Source organism: Melozone crissalis, unplaced genomic scaffold, assembly GCF_028551555.1.
Source record: "Melozone crissalis strain CALT ecotype California unplaced genomic scaffold, PUWL_Pcris_2 ptg000107l_1, whole genome shotgun sequence".
Taxonomy (NCBI): domain Eukaryota; kingdom Metazoa; phylum Chordata; class Aves; order Passeriformes; family Passerellidae; genus Melozone; species Melozone crissalis.
Window position 1 is genome coordinate 1,409,031 of NW_026535884.1, and position 12,717 is coordinate 1,421,747.

Genomic DNA, 12,717 nt, shown 5'->3' on the forward strand with positions numbered 1-12,717 from the left:
GCAATAAATTACAAACTGTGTACCAGAAAGGAAGTTACACTAAAGTTTTCTAGTTAACTCTCAGAAGGGAATCATTATCCTTTATTTTTTTCTGTAGAAATAAAAAAAACCAAAACCAAACAGATCAAAATATCCAAGGTCTTAGTATATCTTCAAGTATTTTCACCAAATAGATTACTCCTAGGGAACTGAACAGCTTACAGGGAAAGGACACATCTGTTACACAAGCTTCTGGGATAAACAGTTGAATCACCACACCTTCCAAGTCTCAGATTCCTGTAATAGCAAGGCACAGAAGGATTGTTGCTTTCAAATAAATGCTCCTTGTTCTCAGCTGCAGTATTGCCAGGTGTGTTGTGCAAATGGAGGCTGAAAGCAGGGCTAAGTTCACTTGGACAAGGGGATGCTCCCATTCAAGGGTGTTATTTCAAGACCATCTACCTTGCTTACTGCTACAGATTCTGAGCTCCAGCTGCTTTCCACCTCTTCCCTGTCTCTGGAATGAAGTTCTGCATCACCTTCATTTGAAGTAGGTCCAGCTGAGAGGAGGCAGCAGAGCTGTGTGCTCTGCAGTGCCCAGGAGGATGAGGAGCCAGGTCAGCCCTGCTGTGGCTGTGCAGCCTCTGGGCACTTCAGCGGGCAGAGTCGGGGACAGCCACCTGCAGCAAGGGTTAACAGGGCACTGGTAAAGGCAGAAGGCAAATCTTGGAGATGACAAAGGCAACTGGATAGACAACAGTGAAAGGACACAATTACATAATTCCAAGGACACATTTCAGGGGTGTTACACAATAACTGACACCACCTCCTAACCCCTTCCTCCCTTTGCACTGAGGTGCTGATCATGATCAGAGGCTTCTAACTGCACTTGTCTGATTTACATTTCTATCCTACCCCTTCCTAGGTCAGTTTGTCTGGCTACAAGCACCTCCCACTCAATCTTTTATTGGATCAAAAGCATTCAGACCTGCTTGGGATCAGGCTTGAACTCCAGTGCTCAAAATGACAAAACCAGTGAGCTGACAGGGAAACTTCCAGCTCACTTTAAAGACCCCTTACATACCAGCTGTCAGGTTCAGTTCAATGCCTTTTGTTCAGCCTTAGCTATCCAAAATCGAATTTGATTTTATAATTTGGAATAACAGTACAATTCTACAGCTGGAACTTTTCCTCTGACAGCTGTTTAACTATCATCTCCTTTTTACCTAAATGAAACCTACATTTAACTCAGTTCAGCCCTCAGAAGGGAAGCCTCTGAACAGCACAACTAGCTCACACAGCAAATCCAGCCTGGTCTACCCTTTCCACTTCATATCAACACACAATCAGAAATTCCCAGTACTAAGAGCAGAACTCACCATCTACTGTCTATTCTGTGCTAAGTTTTTACAGCAAATAAGTTTTCCAAGGCAACTCAGAACAACTTGAAATTCTTTACACCCAGGTAAGATCAGCTTGGAGCTCTGGCTCCAGAGCTTGGAGCCAAAACCTTCAACTCACAGTAAAAAGCACTCAGTATTTTCCTTAACACAGCTTTGCATTTTGTCTGACTGGGAGAAACACCAATTCAGCATCCTCCCAAAATGTTGGTGGTAAGTGTGGTGTGATGGAGGGCTGCACAGTGTCTCTAATATGAACACCTACCACGGGTCTCAGCAAGTCAGCAGCTTCACCTCCAACACCAGCCTGCCTTTGGGTCCTGTTGTGGACACCTCACACATTCAGAGCAGCAGGCAGGTCTGCAGGTCTCCACACAGCAGTACAGACAAGTACAGCAGCTCTCTCATGTGCTTTCTGGATAACAAGAATCATCTCATGGCAACTGCTGGCCTAGAAACAAGCCATGTCCTACACTGATGTGTGGGAAAAGGACAGAAAGCTGTGTCTGCCTCCACCTGCAGCCTCACAAATGTCTAAGGACAGATGATGAGTTTATCTTTTATCTTTTCTAACGATTCTGAGCCCTACTGCTCCAATCCCTGCCCTAATCCTCCTTGCAAGAGGTCACAGATTGCTTGTTTCAAGAGAGACTGAAAATCCTCACAGTCCAAGAGAGAGCCTGCCCAGGCACAGCTGACACAACATCAGGCTGACAACACTCAGTGGACAGCAGCCAAAAGCAGCAGTTTTATACCTTACTCCTGAAGAGGGGCTTGGCTCCTGGCCCACAATACTCGTTGTAGATGAGTTTGAACAGAAACAAATGAAACAAAGTAATTAAGGAGGCCACACTGAACCAGAACAGGAAGGGTAAGCCTGGGTATTGCTTGGCCATGTGCTCCTCATGAGCTAGAATAGCTTTTAGGTGGAGTGTGTGTCTCAGGTCCTGCAAGTGGACCAGATCTGTCGAGATATAAAGCAGTGGTGTGATGGGTTGGGTCACCATGACAGGGAAGGTGTGGCCTCGTGCCTCTGAGGTGAGCTCCACGGGCTCGTTCATACAGCCTGCCTCACAGGCATACAGTCTGACAGGCTTCTCCTGGAACTTCACAGACACATGCAAGAAGGGCTTTCCTTCAGCATCCAGGAGAACAGCTAAACTGATCAAGTCCTTGTTGTAATGGATGCCACGTAAGGAGTAGCTGTTATGGAGCACGTCGGGGTCAGCCTGGAACTGAAGGTGGTTTTCTGTGAACTGCAGACCCCCAAAGCTGAGCACCATTCCCTGCATCAGCCCGTGCACTCCGGCTGCCACAAGGCCCTTGCAGCCCCGTTTTTGGAGAGTCAGCTTCCACAGGTCTGAGAGCTGCAGGATCTGGGTGACACTGGTCAGCCTGGGTGGCCACAGGTTCTGGGCGTGCATGGTGGCGTGGCCACTGAAGCAGTGGTCAGCGTAGTTCAGGCTGGCCTCAATCCTCTCCCTGTCCTCACCAGCAAGGAGAGGATCCAGCAGGGGGGCTGGCACAGTTGACAGCACGTAGTAGAGGGTCATGTTGACAGTCTCACTGGATGGGGTGTGTGCATCTGTGATCTTCCTCATTTCAATCCCTGCAGCAAAAGAAAGCAACCAATAATCAGGAATTAACTAGGAGGAAAAGAACATCAAACATGCACACTGATGTTCAACATGGTGTTCTTTATCCATAAAACACCAAAGTGTGTCACATTGATTTTTCAAGATTTTCTAAGCCTTCTGATGTTTACATTCTCGTAACAAACTTTCTCACACACTTTATGTACATAACTCATTGTTTTGCATTCTTTTATAGAGGAAGAGAAATTTGATGGACTGTTGGTTTGTCCAGTGTCATTGGAGAGGTGGCCCTGTCACCCTCCAATCCACTGTCACTTTTATAAAACTATAAATGTTAGAGTCAGAAAATAAACTTCCCTTCTTCTTCACCTTGAGAGCAGCAGTGTGTGCACTCATGTTGTTTCGTGTCCTATAGTACCAAAAGTGAAATGTTTCCTTGTGTTTGTCTAAGATACTCTCTCTGCTACTCGGCAGTTTGAGAGCCAAGCTCCCACTAAAGACAAAGCTAATTTAATATACAGATGCCTTACAGGCCTGTCATCATGACTCTGCAAGAATGATCTGTCAAAAGAACAAAATTTTTTTATAAAATAACAAGTTCTACGTTATTTGGTCAGCTACTCTTCTATGTAAGACATTAAAATCTTAAGAAAAAGCATCTTTGTAGAATGGCTCTTGACCTCCATGCAGAATCTGCCTTTTATGCTATCACTAAAGGTCACTTTATTCCCAACTGACATTCAGGCAAATCAGTTAAGTTCCTGAAGCCGTGAAAAGCAGCACACACAGAATAATGATTATAAATGTTCTTTTATCACTTTCTATATCTGGTCAGGTGTACTCCAGTTCAAGATAAGCTGGGTTCCAAACCAGAAATATTGTTTTACTATCCCACAGCCCATCAGAAAGGCCAGAGCCTGGAGACCTTACAGCAACCAGGAGCTTTCAGACACTCTCTAAAGCAACCCCATGGAAGCCGAGCATCACTTTCCTTACCTGAAATGAACAAGTCAGACCAGGTCTGCTGGTGCTCCTGGAAAAGATCTTCCACCCCCATCTGCATCACCTCCAGCATCTCTTTCTTGGCCGCCTCCCTCAGCTTGCTGAAGGTCTCCTCCAGCCTGGACACCTCGATGGGCTCCGACGTGTACACCACGGACAGCAGGGTCTCGTCAAAGTGCGACTCGGGCGCGACCTGCACCCGGCTCACGAGTTTCTTGGCAGCCACCACCACCAGCACCACCTTGGGGCTGCCGGCCAGCAGCAGGCGGCCGGAGGAGAGCAGGAACTGCCGCTCCTCCACCTTCTCCAGGCTGGTGGTGAAGCGCCCGCCCGGCACGGAGGCGGCGGCGGGAGCCGAGGCCTCGAAGGCGGCCACCCGCGCGGTGGGGTTGGCGATGCGGATGCGCTGCAGGTAGAGGTGCGGCCGGCTCCGGTGCGCCACCACCTCCTCCCGCACCGTCACGCAGTCCCCGGAGCCGGGCCCGGTCTGCACGCACCGCAACCTCCGCACGGCCCCGTCCCGCAGCGCCGCCAGCGCCGCCCGCGCCTCGCCGCGCCCGCCCAGCGCCCTCAGCCGCACCAGCGCCGGGTACTCGGTGGCGAGCGGCGGGCCCGCAGCGGGCCCCGCGGGCCGCACCCAGAGCCGCCCCGCCGACACGTCCAGCAGCAGGAACCCGTTCCCGGCCACCGCCAGCCCCGGGGGCTCGCCGGCGCCGGCCGCCTCCTCAGGCAGCGGCAGCGCATCGCCGCGCTGGGTCTGCTCCCGCCAGGCGCCCGAGGCCTTCTGCAGGCAGAGCGCGGCGGGGCCCCAGGGCTCGGCCCCGCGCCCCGCGCCCCGCGCCCGCGCCGCGCCCAGGTACCAGTAGGCGACGAGCAGCAGCACCAGCAGCAGCAGCAGGCGCCGCGCCCAGCTGCTGGACAGCAGCCCCGGCAGCCCCTTCAGCCGCTGCTGCAGCCACATGGGCGGCGGCGGCGGGGGAGCCCCGGCCCAGCCCGTCCCGGCCCCGGCCCCGCCGCACCGGCCCTAGGCCGCCATGGCCGCCGCGCCACAGGCAGCGATTGGCGGCGCTTGGCGGCGCTTTGCGACAGCCGCGCCCTCCGGCCCTCAGGGGGCGCTTGGCCGGGAGACGCGGCCCGGCCCCGGAACGGCCCCGGAACCGCTGGGAACCCCGGAACTGCCGGGATCCCGGCTGAGAACGGCCCCGGAACCGCCCCGGAACCGCCGGGAATCCCGGCTGAGAACGGCCCCGGAACCGAGGGGAACCCGGACTGCGAACGGCCCCGGAACCGCCGGGAGCCCCGGCTGGAAACCCCCGGACCTGCCGGGATCCCGGCTGCCAAAGCCCGGAACCGCCGAGAACCCCGTCTGCTAAACCCTCGGCTTCCAACCCCCGGGTTCCCAGCTCCCGGTTTCTAACTGGCCCCGGCTCCAGGTCCCCCCTTCCTCCGGGCCCCGCCGGCTCCCGGCCCCTCCCGTTACCGGGACCCCTCTCGGCTCCGAGCCCCCTCAGCTCCGGATCCCCGGCACCAGGATCCCCCCGGCACCCCTGTCAAGCTCCCTCTGCGGTGTCCGTGGGTGCCCTCGGGCAGCTGCAGCCCAGGGCTGAGGTTCTCTGTCTCCTCCCCGGGTCACTGCACCGATCGAAAAGGCCTGGCGGGGTTTTCCGTGATTCCCGTGGCAGTTTAGTGGCTTGCCACCACAGACTATGCAGGAAAGAAAGTTTTTTTCTGTCAAACTCTGTCCCACTGTGTCGGAAATAGAGGAACAAACTTTCTCAGGTGTCTTAGATGTGCACAGGAAAGCTTTGTATCCAGAGCAGTGCTCGAAAGACTAAACGAGTTTCAAGAAAGTCAGGCAGAAACACTGTGAGGTGAAGTGAAATGTGAAATTCTCAACCAGCTTGAGGCAATGAACCAGCTCACAAAAGGGAAACAGAGGAGACACGTTCTAGATTTCTTCCTGCAAATGAGCTGTTTGGGGGGTGGGTGGGGAGAGCACTGGAATCCTAAACAATGGATGCAACCACATTCACTGCAGGTTTCAATGGGCTGGTGTCACTTTAGGACACAAAACAACACAGACACTGGAATCTCCAAGGTAAAAAGAAGGATGTTTAATTTCTGACTAACATTTACAGATTTTGAAAAGTGGCAGTGGATTGGAGGGTGACAGTGCCACCTCTCCAATGACACTGGACAAACCAACAGTCCATCAAATTCCTCTTCCTCCAGAAAAGAATGCAAAATAATAAGTATTTGCAGAAATATATAAATATAAAAATATATAATTATAAATAAAATGTAATACATAACATATAAATATATAATATATAAAATGTAAACATCAGAAGGCTTAGAAGAACTTAAAAAAACCAAAATAGGCTGGTGTCAGCTTTGAGGCTGCTGTAAGAGCAGAGCTCTGGCCCTTCCAGCTTTCAGGAAGCTGCTGCTCCCCCTGGAGCACGTGTTGCACGTACTCACTGGAACATCTGCATTGGCAGCTGGCTCTGCTTAAAAAGACAGGCAGCAGGCTGCAGCCAGCACACAGATGTGAAAAATGCGGGTTTTATGATTGGCTTTTTGCAAATATTCAAATGAATGTCGTATGTGTTGTGTTAGAAAGTGATGCTGTGTTAATTCTCTTAAGTAGTGTGTTAGATACAGTTTGGGTTATAACAAAATGTTAAAGTAGAAATTATGCTATGTAAGATACTTCTTTTAAAGAAAGAACTCACAGTGAGATAGCAGCCACAGGACACCTGAATCTTTCAGAGAAAGAGAATTTATTGCTCCATTATCAGGAGAAATGAACTTCTCCCTGCCTCACTCAGGCAGGACGACACCGTTAGGATTCAGAGGAAGAAGCTGACACTGCCCAGACAGAATCCTGTGTTTGAATGGAATTTATGCATCATGTATGAGGTGTATGAATATGCAACAGGCTGTTGCTTTTAAGAGTTAATCCTCTGTTAACGTGGGTCTTTTTTTGGGCTTATTTTGCCCAGAAAGAGGTACCCAGACTGTCCATAACTCTTTGTTTTTATTGTCTCATCCTAATCCAAATTGTCCAAATTATTATTACTCATATTACTATTTTTATAACCATTTTATTACTATTCAACTTTTAAAATTTTAAAAACCAAGTGATTGGCATTTTTCACACAGAGCAGCACAAACACACAAAGAGGGGTAAATGTGCTTGCTGGGCTGGCATAGCTGCAGAATACAAAGCTGTCAAACAGAGACAGCCAGGGTACAGCAGCATAAACAATGAGGCATTCATGGTTTGGAGTGTGCAAAACCGCTTTCGTTTTAGACTGGAGAGATTTAACTTCATTAAAATGAGAAACTTGCAGTTTTAAAAATCCATGTTGAGTTGTAGATCTCAGTCTGAGGTCTGAAGGTGGAGGAGGGAACATCTATGCTGTGGCTCCTGCCTTAAACTGTTGAAGCTCCTACAGATTTATCATGGGCTTTGTCTGAGCCTGCAAAGTTCTGAAGAAATCTAAAGTGAAAGTATGTTCTTTTTAGTTTTTTGATTTAGGGAAACTGGCAGCTTTGCAAAGGAAGTTTTCTGAAATCATCATCTTAGCGAGAACTAGGGTTGTTGCCTGGAATGCTCATGGCCTCACCATGGCAGCTGTTCTGTTTGCCTGGTAATTATGAGGGAATTCCTGCACTGGGGAGAAGGAATGGAAGGAACTGCTTTGAACACACTCAAGAATATTCTCAGTGAACAAACAAACAGTAATGGGAATTCTTTGGGATGATGCTGTGAGGGATCATGGAGAATTTCTGTTAGCTACAGTGTAACCCTTCCAATGTGCTTGATTTTTTTCCTCATACCTTCTTGTTTTGTGTTTGTTTTTAACCTGAACCCTGTTATATCTGTGATTTCTGTTGATTTAGAGATGATTTCCTGACAGGCCTCACATAGGATCTGTGTCAGTGGTAACTCATCCTGCAGGCTCAGAAGGGTTTCCCTACATCTAAACCTTACATTCACTGCAGTACAGAAGTGACCATAAAGCAAATGTTAATTTTAAGATGTTTAACTTATTAAGACAGGAATATTTTGTTTATTCTCAGGGGCAGAATGAATCTTGAAGTCTGGGAAACTTTTTCTATGAATGAGGGTCAAAGTCAGTGCTCCTCTGGGGGTCAGGGCACCGCAGAACAGACAGAGAAATATTCCCAGTGCTCTGGGTTTCCACAGCTCAATGTCTGTTTGTCCCTCTGCTCATCCACTGCCCGCTGCCCGGCCCCATAGGATCCCACACCCCTGGTGTGAAAAACACCAATCACTTGGGTTTTAAATTTTAAAAGTTTAATAGTAATAAAATGGTTATAAAAATAGTTATATCATTAGAGTAATAATAATTTGGACAAATTGAATTATGACAATATGAGACAATAGAGTCAAAGAGTTATGGACAGTCTGGGTACCTCTTTCTGGTCAAAATAAGCCCGAAAAAGGACCCACGTTAACAGAGGATTAACCCTTGAAAGCAACAGCCTATTGCATATTCATACACCTCATACATGATGCATAAATCCCATTCAAACACAGGATTCTGTCTGGGCAGTGTCAACTTCTTCCTCATAATCCTGACAGCATCTTCAGGACTGAGCGAGGCAGGAAGAAGTTCATTTCTTCTGATAATGGAGCAATAAATTCTCTTTCTCTGAAAGATTTAGGTGTCCTGTGGCGGCTATCTCGGTGCAAGTCCTTTCTTTAAAAAAAGTATCCTACACAGCATAGTTCCTATTTTAACATTTTGTTATAAACTAAAACTATATTTAACACACTGCTGAAGAGAATTAATAGACAATTACTTTCTAACAGAACACGTATAATATTCACTTTAATATTTGCAAAAAGCCAATAATAAACTACGTATTTTATGATTAAACAAGCCTTATTTTATGAATAAATAAGTAGAAAAATAAGTATTTTATGATTAAAAAATTATTATTTTTAATCCGCTGCAGCTCCAGGATCAAACCCACGAGCCCATCCCGCTGTTCCCTCGCTTTCCAGGATCTCCCGGCCCTGCCCCGGCTCCCTCCCGCCTCCTGCGGGGGCTGCCCGGGAGGAGGAGCCGGCTCCTCCCCGCTTCCTCCCGGGCGGGTCTGGTGCGTGGCACCGCTCCGGCAGCCGCGCTCCGTGCCGCGGGCACCGCTCCCGGTCCGTGCGCGGGGGAGAAGCCGCCTCCATGGTGCCTCCGGCCGCGCTGCTGCTGCTCGGGGCGCTGCTGGCGCTGCTCGGGCCGGGCGGCGGCCGTGCCTCGCCGCAGGAAGGTACGGGGAGGGCTCGGGGCACCGGCAGCATTTGGGGGGCACCGGCAGCACCGGGAAGATTGGTAGCACTGAGGGGGATTGGTAGCACTGAGGGGGATTGGCAGCACTGAGGGGGATTGGTAGCACTGGGGGGGATTTGTAGCACTGGGGGGGATTGGTAGCACTGGGGGGGATTGGTAGCACTGGGGGGGATTGGCAGCACTGAGGGGGATTGGTAGCACTGGGGGTACCGGCAGCCTGAGGGGGATTGGCAGCACTGGGGGGCACCGGCAGCACCGGGAAGATTGGTAGCACTGAGGGGGATTGGTAGCACGGGGGAGATTGGCCGCACTGGGGGGCACTGGGGGTTACCGGCAGCCTGAGGGGGATTGGCAGCACTGGGAGCCGGTAGTACGGGGGGCGCTGGCAGCACTGGGGGGGGTACCGGCAGCATTGGGGGGCATTGGTAGCACGGGGAGGGGATTGGTAGCACGGGGGGCTGCTCGGGGCACGGTGGGTACTGGTAGTACCGGGGGGATACCGGCAGCAGGGGGAGGAATTGGCAGTATGGGGGGAATTGGTGGTACTGGGGGGGTACCGGCAGCACTGGGGGGGACTGGCAGCACTGGGGGCTGCTCGGGGTACGGGGGGCACCGGCAGCAGCAGCGGGGGAGATTGGCAGCACTGGGGGGGCACCGGCAGCACGGGGAGGATGCTCGGGGCACGGGGGGACCGGCAGCACTGGGAGGGATTGGCAGCACCGGGGGCTGCTCGGGGCACGGGGGGACCGGCAGCACTGGGAGGGATTGGCAGCACTGGGGGCTGCTCGGGGCACGGGGGGACCGGCAGCACTGGGAGGGATTGGCAGCACTGGGGGCATTGGTAGCACGGGGGATACCGGCAGCACCGGGAGCCGGCTGATGGACGGGCACAGCCGCCCCGGTGCCGCTGTGGCCGCTGCCTCCTGCCCTGGCTGCCCGGCGCTGCCCAAGCCGAGCCTGTGGCACCGTGAGCAGCACCTGGAGCTTCTGGCTGTGGTGAGACAGCATCATTCCAGCCCCGTGAGGGACTCTCGGTCCTTCATCCCACCTGGGTCAGTCCCTCCGTGGTTTTGAGCTCAGGTGGTTCAAGAATTGGATTACCAGAGAGCGTTTGATTCCAGACTGGCCACGCTGTGACTCAAGATCAGGGATGCTCCTAAAATAGCATCAGTCTGTGTCTCCCCTCTGTAGACATTCAGTAGAAGCTCTAGAGTGGTTGGTAGAACAGCACAGGATTAGGGCGGCTTCAGAATGTCAGCTGCACTGACAGAGTGGTTCATTCACTGTCACTCTGCCAAGAGGTTTGGATAATTATCTCTGTCTTCATTAGAGAAGTGGCAATTAGGAGGAGATTTTGTCTTGTTGTGTGTAATATTTCCCTTCACAGTGAGATTCTGGTATAACTATGTACATTAGTTAATACGGTTAGTGTGCATCTATGGGGGTGTTGGAAGTTCTTTGGCTATAGTGGCATAATTAAAACAAAGAATCTCTGTGCTATCCTGCCTTCCTTGCCCATCCCAAATCTTCCATGGTTTTAAGAAGGTTTTAGAATGCACTAGAGGTATAAAACTGAGGGCTGGGAAAGAGAATGAGGTAAATTGGTTAGGAAGAGGAATTTGGAATTACCTGTTTTCTGAACCATCACTTTTGGCATGGCTCAAAGAGAAAATGCCTCATCTTTCCTGTGCCTCAGCTTCTCCAGAGTAAAGTGAGAATAATGATACCTGTCTTCTCTCCTGGATGTTCTTTTATATCGGTGCAAAAGCTCTCAACACAGTTATTTGTAGTTGATAGAATTTTTAAAAATTTTTCTGTAAATATAATACAGAGATTATATTACCCAATTTTAAATTGTGCACTTTTTTTTTTCTATTAGATCCCTATATTAATGTTATTTTCTTAGACACTGTCTTAACAGGAAGTGACACAGTAAGATTTCCCAAATCACAGCCTGAGGATAAATTCATTCCTTGTCCTGAAATGCAGCTGCAGCTGTGCATTCCCTGTAGATTTAGGGCAGAAGTAAATAATTTTCTTTTTTTTTTTTGTTTCTGAACTCATCTGGTCTCTGATTTTCATTCTTTAAAAAAACTCAGATGTTTACTGAATCATTTCATTGAGATCTTGGTATTAAGGTTCCTGATCCAGTGCTTTGTTCTTACTTTTCATCTATAGAGCTCTAAAACCTTCACAAAAGAGATAAATGTCCTCTTCTATCATTCTACAGATGGAAAAACAGGGATAGCTGGATTAGCTCCTTGTTGAATAGCAGAACCAGCAATACAGTCCAGCTCCCCTGGTTCTGGGTCCAGTGCTTGCTTTGTTAACCACTGTGTGTTTGTATTTTGCAGCCATGCGATTATTAAATGTATTTATACAATTCCTGGTTGTTAGTGTGGCCCAGGGAGCCTCTGGGCCCAGGAGCCTGGCTCAGCAGAACAAGCTGCTTTTCTACATGTGGAAACTGACTGTGATATGGGAAACAGGGATGCATCCATCTGCTTAGGGAGTTTTGGAAAGTTTGCATGTGATATTGAAAGTGAGAGAGTTTACTGCTCTGTCCTTTAAAGTATCTATCAGCTGCATGAGTGTTCAGCAAAATCTTTGGGAAAGAGACTAAAGAGTTAAAGCAGAAGGAGTTGGAGGCAACATAGCACAAACTTCCAGTGCTGGGCTGGAGGAATGTCTCCTGGGATGGAAAGCTCTGGCTACTGCACAGAGTTATTAGAACAGAAACTGAGCTTGGTGTCTCTGTGTCCTACCCCACAGGAATCTGTAATTTGGCATTCTGCTGTGGATGAGAGTGCTCTTTGTGCTGGTTTTTGTGCTCCTCTGAGCTCACAAACTGCATGGGGAGAACTTTTCTGTCGTAGAAACAGGACACCGCTTCCTGTTCTGTGTGAGCCTTTAGCACTCATCCTGTCCAGCAAACTTTTGGCAGTCAAGTCATAAACAGCGTGTGGCTTCTTTGGGATGGCAGCACGAAAATGAATCAGTGATTTATTTAATGTGAGAGGCCTGAGATTGTGGGCTGAAATAATTGCACAGCAGTCAGGATCCTTTGCTTTCCTTTTCCCCTTTCCTTTTCCCCTTTCCTTTTCCCCTTTCCTTTTCCCCTTTCCTTTTCTTCCCCTTCCCTTTTCCCTTCCTATTACCATATGCTTTCTCCCCTCATGTACTAGAATTTGAGGGTTGTCTAATAAATACAATTAGACCTCACCTATTGATTGTTCTCAATCTCTCTTCTCTTTTTTATTCTGATGCAGGTAAAGGATTTCAGGAATTTCTTTGGTGATATCTTCTTTCTTCCTGACTTGGAGTCTTACACTTATTTTTCACTTTTGTTGCCTTTGTGAGGTCCATCTAAAACTCCAGCTTCTAGATCCTTCCTCTCTAAGACTAAACAGAATATCAGTT

The 12,717-nt window shown here is 49.6% G+C and overlaps 1 protein-coding gene across 1 annotated transcript; it reads right to left on the bottom strand.

Annotated features, from left to right (window-relative positions):
• Nucleotides 1-1,824: 1,824 nt before the first annotated feature.
• On the bottom strand, nucleotides 1,825-4,966 carry KIAA2013 (KIAA2013 ortholog). The gene is made up of 2 exons (XM_054292143.1): nucleotides 3,971-4,966; nucleotides 1,825-2,988 (listed from the first exon to the last, which is right to left on the bottom strand). The coding sequence occupies exons 1-2, from the start codon at nucleotides 4,935-4,937 to the stop codon at nucleotides 2,129-2,131; spliced, it is 1,827 nt and encodes a 608-aa protein (XP_054148118.1). The 5' UTR covers nucleotides 4,938-4,966; the 3' UTR covers nucleotides 1,825-2,128.
• Nucleotides 4,967-12,717: the final 7,751 nt, after the last annotated feature.